Genomic DNA, 19,533 nt, shown 5'->3' with positions numbered 1-19,533 from the left:
TAGTTGAATGCCACAATATAAGAACACCATAAACGAGTGAGTATCCAGACTAGGAGTTAACAGAATGACAAACCTAGATCTGGAAGGGACCCACCTGAGAGACTATCTAATCTAACCTCCTCATTTCACAGATGAGAAAATATCCCAGGGATCTTAAATTAAACTACCTATGGTCACACATAGAGAGTATCAGAGGTGGAATTTGAACCTTAATCCTCTAATTCCAAAATGTCTCTGGTGAAGGAATCCAGTCTCTTGCCATATGAACGTCAGTCAGGAATTGGTGATGAGAAGAGATAATGAAGGGAATGTCAGGATAGAGGTTTTCAAATAGTCAAGTATAGTATAAGTATAAATAGTATAAAAAAGAGAGACTACATTTATTCTGTTTGCTCTCAGATGACAGCATTAGAAGCAGTGGGTAGGAATTCTGAAGAGACAAAGTTGACTTGCTATAAAGAAAAACTCAACAATTAGAGCTGCCAGCATACAATGGGCTATCTCATGTGGTTGTGAATTTTCCCTCAATTGAAAATTTTAAGCAAACAGGCTAGATGACCACTTGTTAGGTGTTTTGTAAGGGGTTTACATTTGAGTCAGATTGGATGACTTGTGACATCTGAATTGGCATTTATTAGAGTCCATTGCTGCCCCCTGCAACTTTGGGGAAAGTGTGATAAAAATTTTTATCAAAAAGGAAGAATAGATATGAAAGTGTGTCAATCTGAGCAATTTCTAAGAGCTTAAAGTCCCTATTCCTATCTCTTTGCTCTGTAGATGTGGTACTCTATCAAAGGAAAGGAAAACCTAAGTCTGGCATGTTTTTAGTTGGCAGATGGGTCTGTTTTCCCTTTCCAACCGACACCATTGGACAGCTATATTTTAAAATTTTCATATTCTTTAACATAACTTTTTTTGTTTTGTTTTGTTTGAAGTATGGCTGTCTACTTTTTAAAATTTTATTAATATCTTTTGTGTTTACATAAACTTCATTTGTAAATAAAGCCTCCTCTGCTACCCAGAGAGCCATCTCTTAGAAAGGAGAGAGGAGAAAAACAATCAGCACAACTAATCAGTATTAGTTGAGGTGCAGTTATATATATTGTTACCAGACCCATGGTCCTTTTCTGTTCTCCCTCTATCCCCTTGAAAAGTAAGGAGGGACATATATTTTCTTTCTTTTTTTCTAAATAATAGCTTTATTTTTCAAAATACATGCAAAGATAGTTTTCAACATTTCATCTTTACAAAACCTTGTGTTCCAAATTTTTCTTCCTCCCTTCCCTCTCTTCGCCTCCTCTAAATAGCAAATGATCCAATATAGGTTAAACATGTACAGTTCTTCTAAACATTTCCATATTTATCATGCTGCATGAAAAAATCAGATCAAAGGGAGGAAAATGAGAAAGAAAAAATGAAGCAAGAAATAACAAAAAAAGATAAAAATACTATGTTATGATCCACACTCAGTCCCCATAGTCCTTTCTCTGATGCTATTTCTTTAGGGCCAAACTTGACCATTAAATAATTATACAGCTATTCAAATTTTATTTTGCTTTTGTTCTTTGTATTTTCTTTATTATGGTCTTATAATATATCCTCTTTGTTAAGAAGTGATCCCAAGCTTTTCTTTTGAAATCCAAATAGCAGTCCCCAGTTTTGTTTAGGAGGTTTTTTACTTGTAGATATAATTTGACAGAATTGTGAAAGCATTGGAGGGATGATATTGCATGGATATTCTAATCTTTCATCTAAGGGAATACCTTAGTTGGGTTAATTTCTACATGTATACTTGTATGTTTCCCTAAATTTATCTCTTTATATAGCACCCATCCATATCATTCACAGGGATAAACTGTCCCTCTTCTCTCTCTCATGTTATATTAATGAATTAGAAATTTTTAAGAAACTAGAATTTCAAACATAAGCCCAGTCACTACCTTGAAATTACTTTACATAAGATAAGCATATTTTGTGCCTGGTTGTCCTCGGAGGTCTTGTTGCATAACCAGGAATCACTTCCAATGTTCCTGACTTCTGGGCTAGCTTCATATTTGTGACACTAATATTCTTGGGAAATTTCCCTAAGCTTTCCTGAGTGAAGGAGTGGGAAAGGTACTGTTTTTAAGAACAAAAATTCCTGAACCTTTTTAAAGCATTGGATCCATACCAAGTTATAACTATATCATATTATGCGTGGCTGAGAATAATAGCATCAGACATATTTTTCTTACAAAAAGTAATCATAATTTGAGATACTTTCTGAGTGAAAGTTTAGGATCAACAGTGAGCATTTGTCAAGGTAATGCCTGCTCTGCAAGCCAGTTGTTAGCATCCTGTCATCACCAGAAAGCCTCTCGACTGGGTTCTCTCTCAGAATTGGTTGTCACCAGTGTGTGAAGAGCAGAAAGGTCACTGAGGCTGTAGGTCCCTGCTGTCAGACCTTCTTTTGCTGTAGATGCCATATATCTGTTCTGGATAGTCTACCCATGCTCCTCTAGGGCTGGGTATCTCCTGGTAGCTACCTGACTATCCACCTGGCTCTGCTTCCACAATTCGGGTAGATTTCTTGGGTTTTTTTTTTTGGATGAACTTTACTATCTCAACCTTCGCAGGCCTTCAGCATTAATATATTCTTTATTTTCTTTTTGCTTTACCTGACTCATTGCTGTCTGCTGAAAAGCAAACTTGAAGGGTTTAGAGGGCTTGGTGGTACATAATGTTTCCCTTTCATCATCTGAGTGCCATAGTGGTCTGAAGACAACCCTGGGAAAACCCATAAGCACAAGGGTTGGGTTGGGTGAGTGATGTCAGGGAAACAGTACAAATCAAATGACACATATATGCCAAAGGTCTTCACTAGTTTGATGTGTCTAAAGTCCTTGCAACTTGGAGATCTTTCAGCTATAGAACAGAGCACGACAGATAGTCAATTGGTGAGCAAACAGGAATCCAGAGATCCTTTAGAAGTAAGTAGAGAAGAGAAGAGAGATATGCAGCCTTATCAGTAAAACAGTTTTTGACAATGAGTTAGCTCCAGTTGCCTTTTGTATTCCTCTCCCTGGTGAGAATCCTGAGCACTGCATGCCTTGAGGTTTGTTGTTAATGGTGACCCAAGACATCTATATGGCTAATGCAGGGGTGGGAAGCAAACAAAAACATTTTTTTGACTGTAGGGCAGAATTGGGGGGCAGGGTGGGAGGGACTATCCAAACAATAACTGTAATAGTAGTAAAGGAACGAGCTTCACATGTGCTCAGAGTGGCTATACCTTATTTCTCACATTGGTAAGAGGTTACCATCAGAAACATCATTATTATTGTGAAAAATGGTAGAGTTCCAGTGGGCTTGCATGCCCTCCCTGTTTCCTTCTCTGCCCATAAGCAATATGGCTTCTCTGGTCTCTTCCTCTCCCCACAGGTACAGTTGGTGTCCAGCTTCCAGGAATGCATGAGTATGGTGCCATTGGAGGTTCAACACACGCCACCTCTTCTGCAATGTGGGCTTGCCAACACTGTACCTTCATGAATCAGCCAGGCACGGACCACTGCGAGATGTGTAGCCTGCCCAGGACCTAACACTCCCCACCATCCTCCTGGGCACACCTGGGGACCAGACTCACAACCCTCTTAGAAGCCAGGATCGTTTCTTATGATTCTTCCCCTGTAATGATGCCCCAGTAGTGGGCAGACCCGAAGGAGGGGAAAAGGCTACCTACCCTTGGGTCTCTGTGACCCACAGAAGCATCTTGGCACTGTTCTTTCCAGAGGGTACCCACTAGATAGAGGGATCCAAGGCTGGGTTTTCTGCCAGGCTGATTTAATCTCAAAACTGGAAATCCCAAAACTGTATCCCCAAAGCAAGAAAGTCAGACATTTAACCTCAGTTTACAGTTTTGCAATTTGTATTTGATAAGACCTCCGCCCTTCTGTGTCACCTGGAATTTGTTTTTCCTGCAGCCTTCACCTTCCTTTTGCAGTTTCTACCCTTTTTTATTGTCTTGCCCTCTTCATCTCTTCCACTCCTTTATCCCTAATCTCTTTTTAAAACCTTGTTTGCCTTCTGCCTCGCCTCTATTTTCTACTCCATTACTGGGTGTTGGATCCCTGCTGACAGTAGTAGATGCTTTTACCCGCTCAGCTCGGCCAGTCATCTGGTGAGAATGAGAACCAGCTCAGGCAAATGAGCTGTGTCTTGAGGCAAGAGGCTTCTTTCCTTTTCATTTGCATGATTTTTTTTTTTCCCTTTTCACCTCTTCCCTTCTCTCACCAAATTAGGAGGTGAGATTTAAAGATCTGCATTGGTTATGACAGTTTGTAATTCCTGCCTACAGGCCCTTTTGATTTATTTGTTTTTATTTTTAAAGAGAAAAATACTGCACAAAAGGGAAGTGTGAGAGTCTACTTTTCACTTCCCTTTCCCCCCCTCTCTTCTCAAGTTTTCACCTTAATAAATCCCTTTTGGGGTGTGTGTTTGTGGATGGGCGTGTAGGGATGTGTGTAGGTGTGTGGATCCACAGTTAGTTATCCTTTGAAGTAAACCTCAGTGCCTGAGTCTTTCCACCAAGATACACAGTACAGACAATTTTAAAAGCAGAAGGTTTAGATTGGGAGAACAGAAGAGTAAGCCGCACCCAGGCAAGTGGAACACAGAAGCTGAGCACTAAAGTTGGGGTTGTTTGGGCTTTGTTTTGTTTTTTAAAATTTTAATTAGTGCCTGTAGTCCCCTGGATATACCAGAGGTGAGCTCAGCTCAGTCACAGCATTCAGTATTGTGTTCCCTCCCACAAATCTCCTCTCCTCTTTCTATTTCCTGTGTCCTTGGCCTTATGATTCACTGGCATGTCAGCTGTAGCAATCTCAGGAGGGAATTTAGGGTTCTGCTAAATGTGAGGGCTATGCAAGACCCCCTGAGAAGTCAGCTGAGGAAATGAATCATGACAGCTACAGGGGAGAACTGAGATCTTAATGGGATCACTGGCTTCTATTTACTAGTCAAGGTTCTGCCTGCAAGTGGGTAGGTACATCATAGCCCAGTACCTCCAGGGAAGTTCTTTACAATCTTCCCCATGTTGAGCCAATTGGCATGGCATGGGTACCTTGTTACCTTTCTGTCTTGATGCCAGCTGCAAACTATCCTCAGCCTTTTAGCATAAAGGAAAATCCACAGCTATAGGATGCTTCTGCCACTTTTACGCATCATGATATTTCTTGCATATACTGAACCCTCGTTTCCTCTTGGGTTCTAGAGAGAATGTTTGCATCTGCTAAGTTTGCATGTTGACTTCTGATGTGTCAGAAAGCTCAGTATAATCTTTGGCTGATGTCCTTGGGCAGAATTGTCTAGTGGCACAAGTTGCTTTTCTTGGTCTAGGGCTTGGTTTGATAATTGTTTTGCCTGGGCAGTAATTTCTGTGGGGGCATATGGGACTGTTGGAATAGAGGATTTGGAGTGAAACATGAAATCCTTCGCAGGGAAGCAATTCTCCAGGTAATCTGTTGGAAATGGTATTGGGAACTGACTTCTCTTTTGCAATATTGAATATCCTTATCAATTCAGACCTAATGTTTAGAATCATTCTGGAAGTTTAATGCATCTAGTTAGTAATCTTATGTGCACACTCTGAAATTCTCTTTATTCATTTTCAACCGAGTGGAAACTTAACCTTGCTACTATCACAGATGTGGGAGCAGATCACATGAAAGTAAGACCAAGGCTCCTTCTCTGCTTGCTCTAGTCTCCTTTATTTGCTGCATTTGTTTCACTTTACTTTCAGCCAACTTTTTTTTCCCTCTGAGAAATTCTGGCATTCATACAACTCTTTGTCCTTTTGATTTTACTTTTCTTTTGGTTTAAATACCTTGGTTCAGTGATAGACTTTGCACCATTATCCCAAAAAAGCTATCAAGGGGCTAAATGAAGCTATAAATATGGCTAGAGGGTTGGCAGAAAGGTCCAGCCCCTGACCAAACTACTGGCTGCCGCCTCTAGAGTTGATGATTGACCCCAAACTTACTGATGAGTCTCAGGGCACAATTTGCCTTCCTAAATGCAGTACGCCTAAACAGAGTTTGCCTCTTCTGCCATTAGTATGGGCCATTTTCCTTTTGTTGTCCCAGCCAGAAGCACATTTCCCACTGTGTATTCCACTTTAATGACTACGACAGAACCAATAATAGTCCACAAGCCAGGAAAGTGGTGACTTATAAGTGTTCAGGATGGAAGGGCTCATACAGGCAGCCCTTTTTGATGAGGAAGATGTTGGTTTTTTCTCAGCCCACCTCTCTTCTTCCCTTACAGTTTGCATACCTAAAAACTAGCTCTCTGGGGGTGTTGGTGCTCCAGCTTTGCCTGTTTGCAGATGTGCATTTGTTGGATTTGGATTGGAGTTATCTTAATTACAGCCCTGTAAGTGAAACCTAATAAAATGAAAATGAACCTGAAATGACTGACTGGATCCCCCACTTTATTGCCTTCCATTCAGTGTTTTATTTTACTTTTTTTCAATAAACCAGAATTTTCTTTCCCACCACTTTCCCCACCTCCCACCCCAACACTGTAAAAAGAAAAACAAAACTCTCATAGCAAATACACATAGTCTAATAAAATAAATTTCCATTTTGGCTGTGTCCAAAAATCACTCTACATCTTCAGTCCATCACATCATCATTTCTCATTGGTCACTTATTGATCAGAATGCACAAGTCTTTCAAAATACTTATCTTTACAAGGCTGTTACTATATAAGTTGGTTTTTTTGGTTAAGTATACCTCACTGTTATTTCATACTGTAGGTTTTTTTTTTTTCCCTGAAACTACCCCTTTTGCCTTAAATCACTTATGGTATAATTCCTTTACATTCATATGTTGTGATTTGTTCCCCAGTTCCCTCTTAGTTTCCAATTCTTTACCACTTCTTTAAAAAAACAAAATATATATATATATATATATATATATATATATATATATATATATATATATATATATATATATATATATATATGTATATGTATATATACATAATTTTATGTATATATGTAATCTCTCTTTTTAGGGTATAGACCTAGCAAGGATTAGAGGATATGCAATTTTACTGATTTTTAAGAGTAGTATAAATTGCATTCCAGTACAACTAGACCAAATTCTACCAGTAGTTCATTGATGTTCTTATTAATCTGCAACCCCTTCAACATGTTATTTTCCTCCTTTGTCAATTCACATCTTTTTTTTTTATGGATGTGAGATAAAACCTCAGAGTTACTTTATTTTTCATTTTTAATAGTGATTTGGAACATTCCATCACTGTTGATTGCTTGGATTTCTTCCTTGAAAAACTGACTTCATATCGTTTGACCATTAATCATTTGAGGAATCTACTTCCATTTGCTTTTGAACACAAGGTTTATTCCACCCAAATTATCTGCCCCAGCATCAAGAAATTCACTATGAAATTGTGGCCTTTGCATCCCAGTATTAGTCATTTATTTACTGATGTATCAGTGATGCATTTATAATCCATTTATTGCTACAGGTTTTTAATTTGAACTTTTATTGAGCTTTCTTCCTCTTGTTCCTTTTAATTCTTCTATCTCACCATTTCTTTACCGATTTCTTTGGTTGGAGAATTAGTTAAAATGCCTGCACAACTTTGCATGTAATCTTGAGAAGTAAGCAGAGTGAAGAAGTGGTGTGCTTGCTCATTTCATTTTTGGGCAGATTGGTGGAAGGCTAGTAAAATACGAAAAACTAGATTTGTGTTCAGTGTGCAACCCTCACTTCAAACCACAAGCCACTCTACTATCTCCAGCTATAACACTGTCACTGAATTAACAAAGGCCTGGGATTGACTGCCATTTTGCACTCTTCCCAGGTTGATATCTGTGGATGCCATATTCAAAAGGAGTAACTGTGATTAAGCAACAGATCTGCTTATATGACTACTCGTATGGCAATCTAGAGGGACTGCCAGGGAATAAGGTATAAAACCAGAGAAAAATGCTTCAAAGTAATGAGTCCACCAGACATTCATTGTTCTTGGCATTGTTTAAGCATGGAAATTGATGAAATTAATTTTAATTTAAATTTAACTAATTGATGAAAATCTGATTAAATTAGCACATGGAATATTTTTTAAATGCTTCCTTAATTTTTCAGAAACCAAGCCCCTGAAACCTTTCAGCATACACTCAAACTTGCATTATGCACCACCATAAGTTTCCTATTTATGTTGTATCAAAAACAAATTTCAAAAATTCAACAAACATTGATTCCCTACTATATGGAAGGCATTTATATGGGAAGCTAAATAACTCCTGCCCACCAACAGCTTTTGGTCTACTCAACATGTACTTAAGTAAGTAAATAAAAAATATTAGGGTGTAGGGAAGTGACTAATCACTGAAGCAATTGGACAAAGCCTCCTGTGGAAGGTAGCATTTAAACTGAACCTTGAGAAGAGACCCCAGAGGTTCCAAAAGAATTGAAGAGGGAGACCATAATAGACACAGAGAACAGACTAATGAAGAAGAGCAAGGAGGCCAATTTGGCTAGGCCTTAGAATACATAAGGAACATTAATGTACACTCCTGAAAAATAAATGACCCAGGTTGTGAATTACTTTGTTAAACAGGGTAGTTTTTATTATACTCTAGATGTAATAGAGAGCTACTGAAACTTCTTGAGCAGAGAAGTGATTTGGCTTTAGCCATATGAAATATGAATTGGAGACAGGATGAATCTTCATTCAAGAGGCTATTATAACAATTCAGGTATACAGAAATGAAGGTTTGAACCTGAGGAATAGTGTGAATGGAGCACAGAAATAGATGTGGAAGTAGAATCTATAGAACTTGCAAACTGATTATATGGTAAATGGAGAAAATAAGTGTATATGGAGGATGACTGGTTTTAAGTCTGGATGAATAGAAGAATGGTAAACATTAAATATATACAATGAGCCAGGTACTATGTTAAGCATTGGATGTATCCTTGACATGCAAAAGTTAGATTGACTTGCCCCAGGTCACATAGCTAGAAAGTGTCCAGTGTCTGAGTCCAGGTTTGAACTTAGGTCTTCCTAACATCAGGGCCAGCACTCTATCCATTGTACCATGTAGCTGCCCCTTGGGGTAAAAATTGTTTTGAAAATGTTGTTTGACATACTCATAGGACATCCAGGTGAAGATGTCCATCTAGCAACTGGAGGCACAGGGTATGGAGCTTAGAAGAGATGAAGGCTGGATATGTGGATTTGAGAGTCAGTCATTTGCACAGATAATAATTGTACCCAGGAGATCAATAAGCATTAAAAGTCTACTGTGTACCAGGCTCTGTGCTGAGAGCTGGGAGATATAATAAAGGGGAAAAGTTGGTTCCTGTTTTCAAGGTGCTAATGATCTAATGGGGAGACAACATAAAAACTATATACAAATAAGATATATATGGGATAAATTGGAAATAAGAGATGGTAGGCACTAGCATTAAGGGTCCCTTCTTGTAAATGCTAGGATTTTAAACTTTAAGAAGCCAGAGAAATCCAAGAGACAGAAATGAGAAGGGAGAAAAATCCAGGCCTGAGCTAGTTAAAAATGCTTGGAGGCAGGAGATGGTGCATATTATGGAACCAACCTCATTTGACTAGATAAAAGGGCACAGGGCAGAGGCCTTGGGTAAATCCACACATGTAAGACAAGATGATGATAATTCTGGAAAGGGATTAGTCAGACAGAAAACTCAGCTTATAGCATGTAAACCTAGGGAGGAGGTTGGTCAGATGATGTGGAGGTGAAAGAAAAGAATGACAAAAAGGCCATTTTTAGAAATAAAATCATAGATGAACTTGGGGAAAACAAAGCCAAATGGTAGGATTCAGTGATAGGGATGAAACCAGATGGCAAGGGATAGAAAAGTGAGTGGAAGGTGAAAAAGTATAGGTGATGAGCACAGATGCTTTTTTCTAGGACAGTAACTTATGGGAATGACTGGAAGTAGTGAAGGCTTTTTTGTTGCTGCTGCTGCTGCTCATTTTAAAGAGCAATAGTCATCTGGTGATGTTTGCAGGCATCAGGAAAGGAGCCAGAACAAGGAGAAATTGGCAATTAGGGAGGAAGAGATGTTCAAAGGGACAATATGGCAGGATGGAATCGAAGACACAAATTGGCATTGACAATCAGTTTCTGAAACTCCAACAAAGGAGAAAATGACATTAAGGTTACTTTAAAGTGTAGAAGAGAGAGCTTGTGATAGTCTTGATTTTATTTTATTTTTTCTGTGAATAGGGAAACAAGGTTCTCTAGTAAAGAGAAGGTGGCATGTAAATGGTTTGAGATTCGGAAAGGACTTTTTGAGGAGTTAGAGTAACTAGGTAGCATGATGTATAAAGTGCCTGAACCTAGTGAGGAAGACTCCTTTTCCTGAGTGCAAATCTAGCCTCAGACACTTACTAGCTAGGTGACCAAGTTACTTAACCTAGTTGCCTCAGTTTCTTCATTTGTAAAATGATCTGAAGAAGGAAATGGCAAAATGGCAGTGTCTGTGCCAAGAAAAGCCCGCGTGGGATCATGAAAAGTTGAACACGACTGAAAATTTGAGGAGTTAGACAAATGGGGGGAAAAAAGATTGTCATGCTACCATGAGAATTAGTTGGCATGAATTGGCATAAATTTGCAGTGGAGGCAATCAGTGTCATCGTGTGACTTCTAAGAGCATACCATAGCATGAGAAGAAGCTGAGAAGGCAGAACAGTAGAACAAAGAAAAGTGATTCAAGGGTTGAGAACAGTAAAAAGTCAAACCTTTTAATCAGAGTCAAGACTTTGAAGGGAAGAAAATAAGGCAAGAAAGGTGACTGCCTGGGAGAATAGCAATGTGTAGCGTGACTGGAGGTTGTCTTAAGTAGAGGCAATGCAACATATTTCTCTGTGTAAGTATGATCTAAGTCTAGCAAAAAAACCCAAAACAAAACAAATAAATAAACAAACAAAAAAAAAAACAAACCTGCCATGGCTGGGACATAAGAGTTTATGGAGTCCCTCTCAGCTCTGGACCAATAACTTGGTAGGATCATATTCAGTTTGGGGACAAGTCAATCACCTAGGTGATCAGCCTTTGGCTTTTTACACTCTGACCTTAGTATTTAGGGGATGGAAATTTAAATCTTTAATTCAGGCTCATGTATATCCCACAAAGAGGAGTAGTGTGCTCTAGATCAGGTATGGGACAGGTATTTATTTCCCACATAAAAGAAACACAACAAGTTCTCACAAGTTCAAATGAACAAATAATGTACAGTTAACATAACTACTGTTGTACTTTATCCAGAGGTTGAGACTTTTCAGAATATTTTATATTTTGCTTCAGCTTGACTCTGTCTCCCTCAAAATCCATGTCTTTTGGCAGAAAAGATCAGAGATCAATCTCATTCTTCACCCAGTGGTCATCTGCCAAGAGTGGAAGAGTAATTGACAGGGACTCCCTTTAAAGACTGAGGCAATGGGGCCGCTAGATAGTGCAGTGAATAGAGCACCAGCTTGAAGTCAGGAGGTCCTGAGTTCAAATTTGACCTCAGAACTTAACACTTCCTAGCTGTGTGTGATCCTGGGCAAGTCACATAACCCCAATTGCCTCAGAAAAACAAACAAATAAATAAATGATCAAGGAAACAATCTCTAAAATCTCAATCTTACAAGGTGGCCTCCAAGTCTGAATACATGTACATGCATCTTTGAGGTATAGTGAGGAAATAAAGAGAGCCAAGGGCCAGTATAACTTTTTTTGTTGTTGTTAAATTTCAATTCCTGCTGCCGGATGGCCAATAAAGAAGTTGTTCCTCTCAAAGTCACAAGTCCTCTCAGCTCTAAAACTCACACATGCAGGCTGTCGGCAGAAAATATGGTTTTAAACTTTCTCTCTTCCACCCTGGGTTTACAAAATACAAAGCAGACTTCATACTCCCTGCATGGGGTCTGGCACGAAGATTCTTAATAAATCCTTGGTGGTTGGCTGGTTGGTAGGGCAGAGAAGAGAGTCACATAAAATATAGTGGGAAAATTTGAGGAGGAAGAAAACTGGGAGACTCAGAGAAGACTTGATGGGCTTGACAGCCTTTGACCTTGAAGGGTAAGCAAGCAGAGAGACGAGATGCATTCCAGCCAGAAGAAATGGACTTGAGAGAACATATGGTGACATAGAGGAGCAGGCTGACTGACCGTAAGATATGTTGGGACCAAATTATAATGGGTCTTAAATGCAAAGATAAAAACGTTATGTCATCAGGGATAAATAGAGTCATCCATGGTTATGAGGCAATTAAGGACCTTCTCTGGCTATAACATATCTGTTGGGTCCTGCCAGTGAAAGGCAGACAAAGCTGAAAGGGGGGTCAGGAGTCCTGAATTCTCATTCCAGTTATGCAACTGATGGATTATTTTTGTGCCAAACCTCCTGATTCTGAGGCTTCTCCATGGGGTTATAGGATAGTATCCCAATGACTCCACTATTCATTCAGGAGTGGAAAAAATTGAGCCCTCTTGAGGGTTTTCTTAGAGAAATCTCTTGCTGGTGATAGCCCATAGAACTTTTGACCCCTTCCATGTGACTAGCTCATGATGGAGAAGAGAAGCATTTCCCTAAATCTAAACTGTGCCCTCCCTGCTCTCTTTACAGATGGGGATATTAGCTATTCAGTGATGTCATTTGCTGCCTCAGCATGCATCTTTCCCATGTTCCCTTCCGTAGCTTTTTCATCTGATATAATTACTATCTGATATAACTTCTCTTTCCTTAGGGAGACTGCACCATCTCCAGATTTAGGATAGTTACAGTCTGCATTTCAGTTGTATATTCCACTGTCTTTACTACTTCTTCCTGAGAATAGAAAGTGTTTTAATTCTTTGTGTTTGCATCCCCAGCATCTAGTATAGTGCCTGATACATAGGCACTTAATAAAATGTTCATTGATTGATTGTTTACTGAGGTCTTAAAGTATACCTGTTCTCTAGGAATTCCTCTCCCCTTTGCCATTCTACTTGTAGCTATCTTTCAGCCAGTTCTCACTATTGTTGAGGACTGGTCTACAGACATTTCCAAGTGGCCCTCTCTCCAGAATAATCCCAGCTTAGGTACTTTACCATGGAAAGAAGGTCTATTTATGGTCATAAACTGTTATGTCTGGAAGGTGTGTGGCTTGGCTTTGTAATCTCTATGGAAAACAGAATAGGTAGAAGAGGGAAAAGAAAGGAAAACATTTAATAAGCAACTATTGTGTGTTAGAGTATTCAGTGAAATACAAACATGATCACACAATCTTATAAGATAAATATTGTTTCCATTTTATAGTTGAGAAAATTGAGGCAGACAGAATTAACTTGCTAAGGTCACTAGCAAATAAGTGTCTGAGGTCACATTTGAACTCAGGTCTTCCTCACTAAGGCCCTGTGCCTAGCGGAGATGAAACAATAGATTCTGGGGTTCTTTTCTGATAAAAGATTACTGATGAAAAGGCAAGGTAGGCAAAGATAGCAGCTTAAACTCACTCTGGCTTCCCCATAGTCTATTTTCTGATCTTCCACTTAGTCATTTCCTCTTTGCCTTGAGGAGGACAAAGAAGGACTACATATTAACATAGAGGAGCATTGTTTTTGTTTTTGTTTTGTTTTGTTTTTAATGTAAGAGAAGATTAGGAAATTGGAATTGTGTCTTCCCCCACTCACCAATTAAGATATTCTTTGCAACTTTTACAGGATCTTGAGATTTGGATTTGGAACTAGAAAGTATATTAGAAGTCATCCAGTCTAGCTACTTCACATTACTGAGAAGCACAATGTCACACTGATAGTCAATAAGCATTTATTAAGGACCTACTGTGTTTCAGGCACTGTGTTAAGTAATGGGGATATAAAAAGGGGCAAAAAGTGATTTCTGCCCAGGAAGCAAGAAGGAAACATATGTTCAAACAAGCTATAAGCAGGATAAATGAGAAGAAAGTAACTAGAATTAAGAGAAGTTGGGAAAGACTGCCTGTAGAAGATGGAATGTTAACTGCAACTTAATAGGCAGAGATGAGGAAGGAAATCATTCCAAATATGAGGGACAACAAGGGAAAATGCCCAGAGCCAAGAAATAGGGTGTCTTGTTTAGAAACACCCTTGAACTTACCACACAGTTCAAGGAAGGAACATTCAGCCAATGTTCAAGGAATACCTCTTACGAGTCAAGTCTAAGAAGACTGGAAAAGTAGGAGAGGGTTAGTTTATGGAGGGTTTTGAATGCAGAGTAGCTTGATCTTATATTTGATGCATTTGATCTTGGAGATGATAGGGAATCACTGGAGTTTACTGAATGAGGGGTAGCATGGTGATCTATGCTTTAGGAAAATTTTGTTGGTGACTCAATGGAGAATGGATTAGAGTGGGTAGAGGTGGGCAGACCTAGCTAGCTCTTGCAAATATAGTCCAAGTGTGAGGGGCTACACAGAGTGGTGGAAGTGTCAGAAGAAAAAGGCACACTGGAGGGATGTTGCAAAGGTGAAGTAGACCTTGTCAACATATTGGATAAGGAGGTAAGATAATGAGAAATCCAGGATGACTCTTAGGTTGTGAGTTGGAGGGACTGGGAGGATGGTGTTATTCTTGCCAGTCATAGAGAAGTTAGGAAGGGGGATAGATTTAGAGAAAAAGAATGAATTCTGTTAATGAATTTAAGACAACTATTGGGATGCAGTTCATGATATCTGAAAAGCAAATGGAGTTGAAAGATCGGTGATTAGTAGAGAATTTAGGATAAGATAGATAAATATGAGAACCATCAACATAGAGATAATTAGATCTGCGAGAGCTAATGTAATCATCAAGTGAAGCAGTATAGAGGAAAAGATGGAGAGTTTCTTCTACTCCAAAATCCTCTTAGGTAACTGGAACCCCCCCCCCCTCCAGTAAGAAGCAAAATAGTAAACTCTAGCTTATCTAACCTTCAGGCAGTAGGAATCAGGACTAATGACCAGTGGAGCTAAAATGGCAGAATAATAGGAGATTAGTAATAATAAAGTCCTCTCCATAAACTTCTCCAAATAGATTCAGAAAATACGCTAGACAGAATCCTTATGGGGAAATACAGAAAAAGTCACAGTGGGTCATTTTTGCAGTTTACCTCAGCATGAGGAGACAGGGAGATCTGTGAATACTCAGAGAATGGATTGGCACAGAAACATGCTTGAGTGGAACGTTTCAGGGCCCAGTAGAGATTGTGCATCAGGGAAAGAGAAGGTCCCAGAGCCATACTGCATCACTACTATGATGGGGGACAGGTGAGAACTGGCAGCTTTGTCATCCACTACCTGATCCAGAGTAGACTGAGAAGAGGACCTGCTTATCTGGCTAAATGTTCTCAGTTATAAAGAAGTTCAAAGGTAACAACAGCAACAGTGGCTCAGATCCCAGGCCTAGTGTCTGGACTCTCACTTCCAGAATCTAGCTCAGTCTCCAGAGGAATAACCAAGATAGAAATTCCTGACCAAATAGTCTACAAGTCTGCTTCTCAGAAGCAACAAGTCTTTCCAGATGACTAACAGGAGTGGAGTACAGCAAGTACCCAGGTGAGGCCTCTGAAGGTGTTCAGAACAGGGTTTAACAAACATACTTTGCCCTACATCAGACCACTTTTGGAAGTATTGAAAGCTTCAGGTTCCCAGCTTGTTCTTGAGATGCTGAAGTAACACAACACTCAATACTCCAAGAAAATAATAACAAGACAAATCCAGATTTTCTCTCCAGAAGTTTGGCAGAGCCCAGCCCTAACAAAAAGTCCAAAGTTGGGAAATAGATTGGAAGATGGGCAAGCAAAAAAAGTGTTATGGTTCTCTCCACCATTAATGAGTTATTTATGATTGCGTTGGGGCTAAAGACTCAAGAAAGAAGAGATTGGCTCCAAAATACCTATAAGCAAAGCTTTGAAGAAAAATATAGCTTGGGCACAAACCCAGCTAGAAATCCTAGAAGGAAATGAAGCATGATTTTAAAGAAAAAAAGGTAAAAGAATGTTTTCAAAAATGGAATGAAAGAGTTTGAGGAAAAAAATTAGAAAAGAGATGAGAAACTCTTGGCTTTTCTCTCAAGTAAGATGCTGGGATCTGCTGCTGCAGCAGCTGTATCCCTCAGCCAAGAAAATAAAGGTTGGAGTCAATGGATTTGGCACCAGGTGGACAGTGTGACTATCAATGACCCCTTCACAGACCTCAACTACGTGGTTTGTGTTTTCCAATATGATTCCACCTGTGGTAAGTTCAAGGGTATTGTCAAGTCTAAGATGGAAAAGTTGGTGATCAATGGAAAAACCACTCCTATCTTCCAGGGGAATGATTCTGACAGTATTAAATGGGGAGGTGCTGGAGCCAAGTATGTAGTAGAGTACACTGGTGTTTTTGCAACCGTGAAAAAGTCTGGGATTCACTTAAAGAATGGAACTAAATGGATCATTCTCTCTGCCTCTTCTGTTGATCCCCCCAACTTGTGACGGTAGTGAACTGTGAGAAACATAACTTTCCTTAAGAAACATAACTTCAGTGATAACTCCTGCATTGCCAACTGCTTGTCTCTTCCTAGGCGAAGTCATTAATGCTTTGGCATTATGGAAAAACTCATGGCCACAGTCTATTCCATTACAGCTACCCAGAAGAAGGTAGATGGCCTCTCTGGCAAGTTGTGGTGTGAGGGGTGTGGTACTGCCCCAAACATCATCCTTCTTCCTCTGTGCTTCTAAAACTATAGGCAAGGTCATCCCTGAACTGAAAGGAAAGGTCATAGGCACACCCTTCTGTGTTCCTACTCCCAATATATGTGTTGTGGATCCGACCTGCCACCAGGAAACTTGTCAAATATCAAGAAAATCAGGAAGCAAGTATTAAAAGGAACTTTGAAGGGCATCTTGGGCTACACAGCAGCCCAGGTGGTATCCTGTGACCTTAGGAGTACTATCCACCCTTCTATCTTTGATGCTAGTGCTGGTATTGCCCTCCATGATGTTGTTGTCAAGCTCATTTCCTGGTATGACAAAGTATAATTATAACAACCATGTAATAGACTTTATAGTCTATTTGGCCTCCTAGAAATAAGAGGGAAAGCCATTGATCTTCATTCTCAGTCAAGAGAGGAGTTCCACCCCTGGGGAGCCCAGATCCTCAATTTCTTTCTCTATGCTGGGGATTTCAGGCTCTATTCCCAAACCTTGCCCCAAGACACTTTTATAGAAACATAGAGTCTTATGTTGTTTACATCAATAAAGTCACCTCATGGGTGACCAGCCCTGGAGTCAGAAAGACCTCAGTTCAAATCCAGCCATACAAACTTTGTACTTACTAGCTATGTGACTATAGGCAAATCACTTAATTCCAAATGTCTCACATAAATAAATAGTCCCCCAAAAAGGAATGGAAAGGAAATGCGAGCTATGAGAGATAGAATTGGAAAAGAAACTAATAACTTAGCACAAAAAGTACAAAGCCTTAACCAAGCAACAAGCTCCCTGAAAATTGGTTGGACCAAAGAGAAACTAGGACTCTATGAGACAACAAGAAATATTAAAATAAAGTTAAAAGGCTGGGGGGAAAAAAGAAAATATAAAGTATCTCATAGCAAAAACAATTTATCTGGAAAATAGATTAGGGAAAATAAATTTAGGAATTATTGGGGGGCAGCTAGGTGGCACAGTGAGCAGCACCAGCCTTGAATTCAGGAGGACCCAAGTTCAAATCTGGTCTCAGACACTTAACACTTCCTAGCTGTGTGACCCTGGGCAAGTCACTTAACCCCAGCCTCAGGGGGGAAAAAAAAAAAAGAATTATTGGACTAAATGCTGGGAAATTACTTATGCATAAATTTGTTGTAAAATTAATTAAAAAGAATTATTATTGGACTACCTGAATGTCTTAACCAATGCATACATACGTGTATACATATGTACAAGAACCTAGACATCACATTTCAAGAAATCATAAAGGAAAATTTCCCAGATCACTTATAAGCAGAGGGCAAAGTGAAAATAGAATCCATTGATCATTTCCTGAAAGAAACCTCAAAACAAAAACTCTCAGGAATATGGCCAAAAAGAAAAAATATTGCAAATGTCCAAAAAGCAATAATTCAAATACATTGGAGCTACAATCAGAATCACATGCAGTTCATCACCCATCAGTATAAAGAAGCAGAGAATGTGTAATATGATATTCCAGAAAGCAAAATGTGTGGGCTTATAGTCAAGAATCACTTACCCAGCAAAACTGTAATTTTTTTTTTCTGAAAGAAGAAAAAAAAATGCATTTTTAATAAAATAGAGCACTTCCAAGCATTCTTGATGAAAAGACCAGAACTGTGAAGAAACTTTGAAGTTCAAACACAGGTGCAAAGAGAAACATGAAAGGATAAACATGAATTAGCAATGATAAAGGACTAAACAAAGATAAACTGCTTACCTTCTAATATGGGGAGATGATATGTGTATCTCCTCTGAATCCTGTCATCACCAGGGTTCATAAGGGGAGTCTACATAGATAAAGCTTGGAAATTGTTCCACTATGTCTTAATCTTAAGAATGGAAAGACAGGGAATAGGAACACACTGGGTGAAAGAAAGGAAAAGGAAAATTACAGAAAATTATCTCATATAATCAGGGTGCACAAGTAGACATTCATAGAACATGGGGAAGGATAGGGGACTATCCTGATACTTGAATCTCACTCTCTGATGAACTGGTAAAAAGAAGGAAAAATACACACACACATACATACAGAGAGTTAGATACAGAAGTATGTTTCAATAGGAAAATAAAGGAAAGTAGAGAAGGAGAAAAGGGAATTAGAAAGAAGGGATTAGTCCTAAGCCAAAAGAATGTATAAAAAATATTTATAATACTTTTTGAGATGGAAAAGAATGGGAATTTGAGGGAATGCACATAAGTTGGGGAATGGATGAATAAGTTATGATATCTAAATATAATGTAATACAATTATGCTAAACTCTTAGCAGTGTAACAGATCAATCAAGATTCCAGAAGACTAATGATCAAATATACTACTCATCTTCTTATAGAAAGATGAAGAACTGAGAATGCAGAATGCGATAAATATTTTTAACACAACGTGGAATGTTTTTGATTATAAAAAAGAAGACTAATGTCCCTTTTAGGTTAAGTATTTCCCCCTTCTTCTCTTTATTCCAAAGATTAAAAAAATAAAATAAAATAAAAGGAATTGGAAGTCTTTACTGTTTCCTTGTCTCCTACTCATGACCTTTTTTCTGTTGTCCTCCCCTCTCACTTCTGTCAGGAGTTATATTGTTGACCCTGTTGGACTCTTTAGTTTCAGCAGCAAGACTTATTTTCAAGCAAACTGTCTTCAGAACAGAACTAGAAAAACTAGGAAGAAAATATTAAAAATTTTGAATTCCAAAATATAGTAAGTTCCCAGAAAATCAAAAAACAAAGAAATTGCTATCCCTTTCCCCTTGTGAATTCAAGATTTATTTAACACCACAATAAATGTGTGATTT

The 19,533-nt window shown here is 38.9% G+C and overlaps 1 protein-coding gene and 1 pseudogene across 1 annotated transcript in view; both read left to right on the top strand.

Annotated features, from left to right (window-relative positions):
- NPLOC4 (NPL4 homolog, ubiquitin recognition factor) overlaps nucleotides 1-6,445 on the top strand; it is a 61,346-nt gene extending 54,901 nt beyond the window's left edge. Inside the window, exon 17 of the mRNA XM_074260400.1 lies at nucleotides 3,421-6,445. Coding sequence (XP_074116501.1) covers nucleotides 3,421-3,578 — 158 coding nt within the window. The 3' untranslated portion in view covers nucleotides 3,579-6,445. The remainder of the gene's footprint in view (nucleotides 1-3,420) is intronic.
- A 9,666-nt stretch (nucleotides 6,446-16,111) lies between these two features.
- On the top strand, nucleotides 16,112-17,214 carry LOC141540785 (glyceraldehyde-3-phosphate dehydrogenase pseudogene; annotated as a pseudogene).
- Nucleotides 17,215-19,533: the final 2,319 nt, after the last annotated feature.

The sequence above is a fragment of the Sminthopsis crassicaudata genome, chromosome 4, assembly GCF_048593235.1.
Source record: "Sminthopsis crassicaudata isolate SCR6 chromosome 4, ASM4859323v1, whole genome shotgun sequence".
In the NCBI taxonomy this organism is placed as follows: domain Eukaryota; kingdom Metazoa; phylum Chordata; class Mammalia; order Dasyuromorphia; family Dasyuridae; genus Sminthopsis; species Sminthopsis crassicaudata.
The sequence above is the reverse complement of the archived record's forward strand: the minus strand, read 5'-3'. Positions and strand labels throughout refer to the sequence as shown.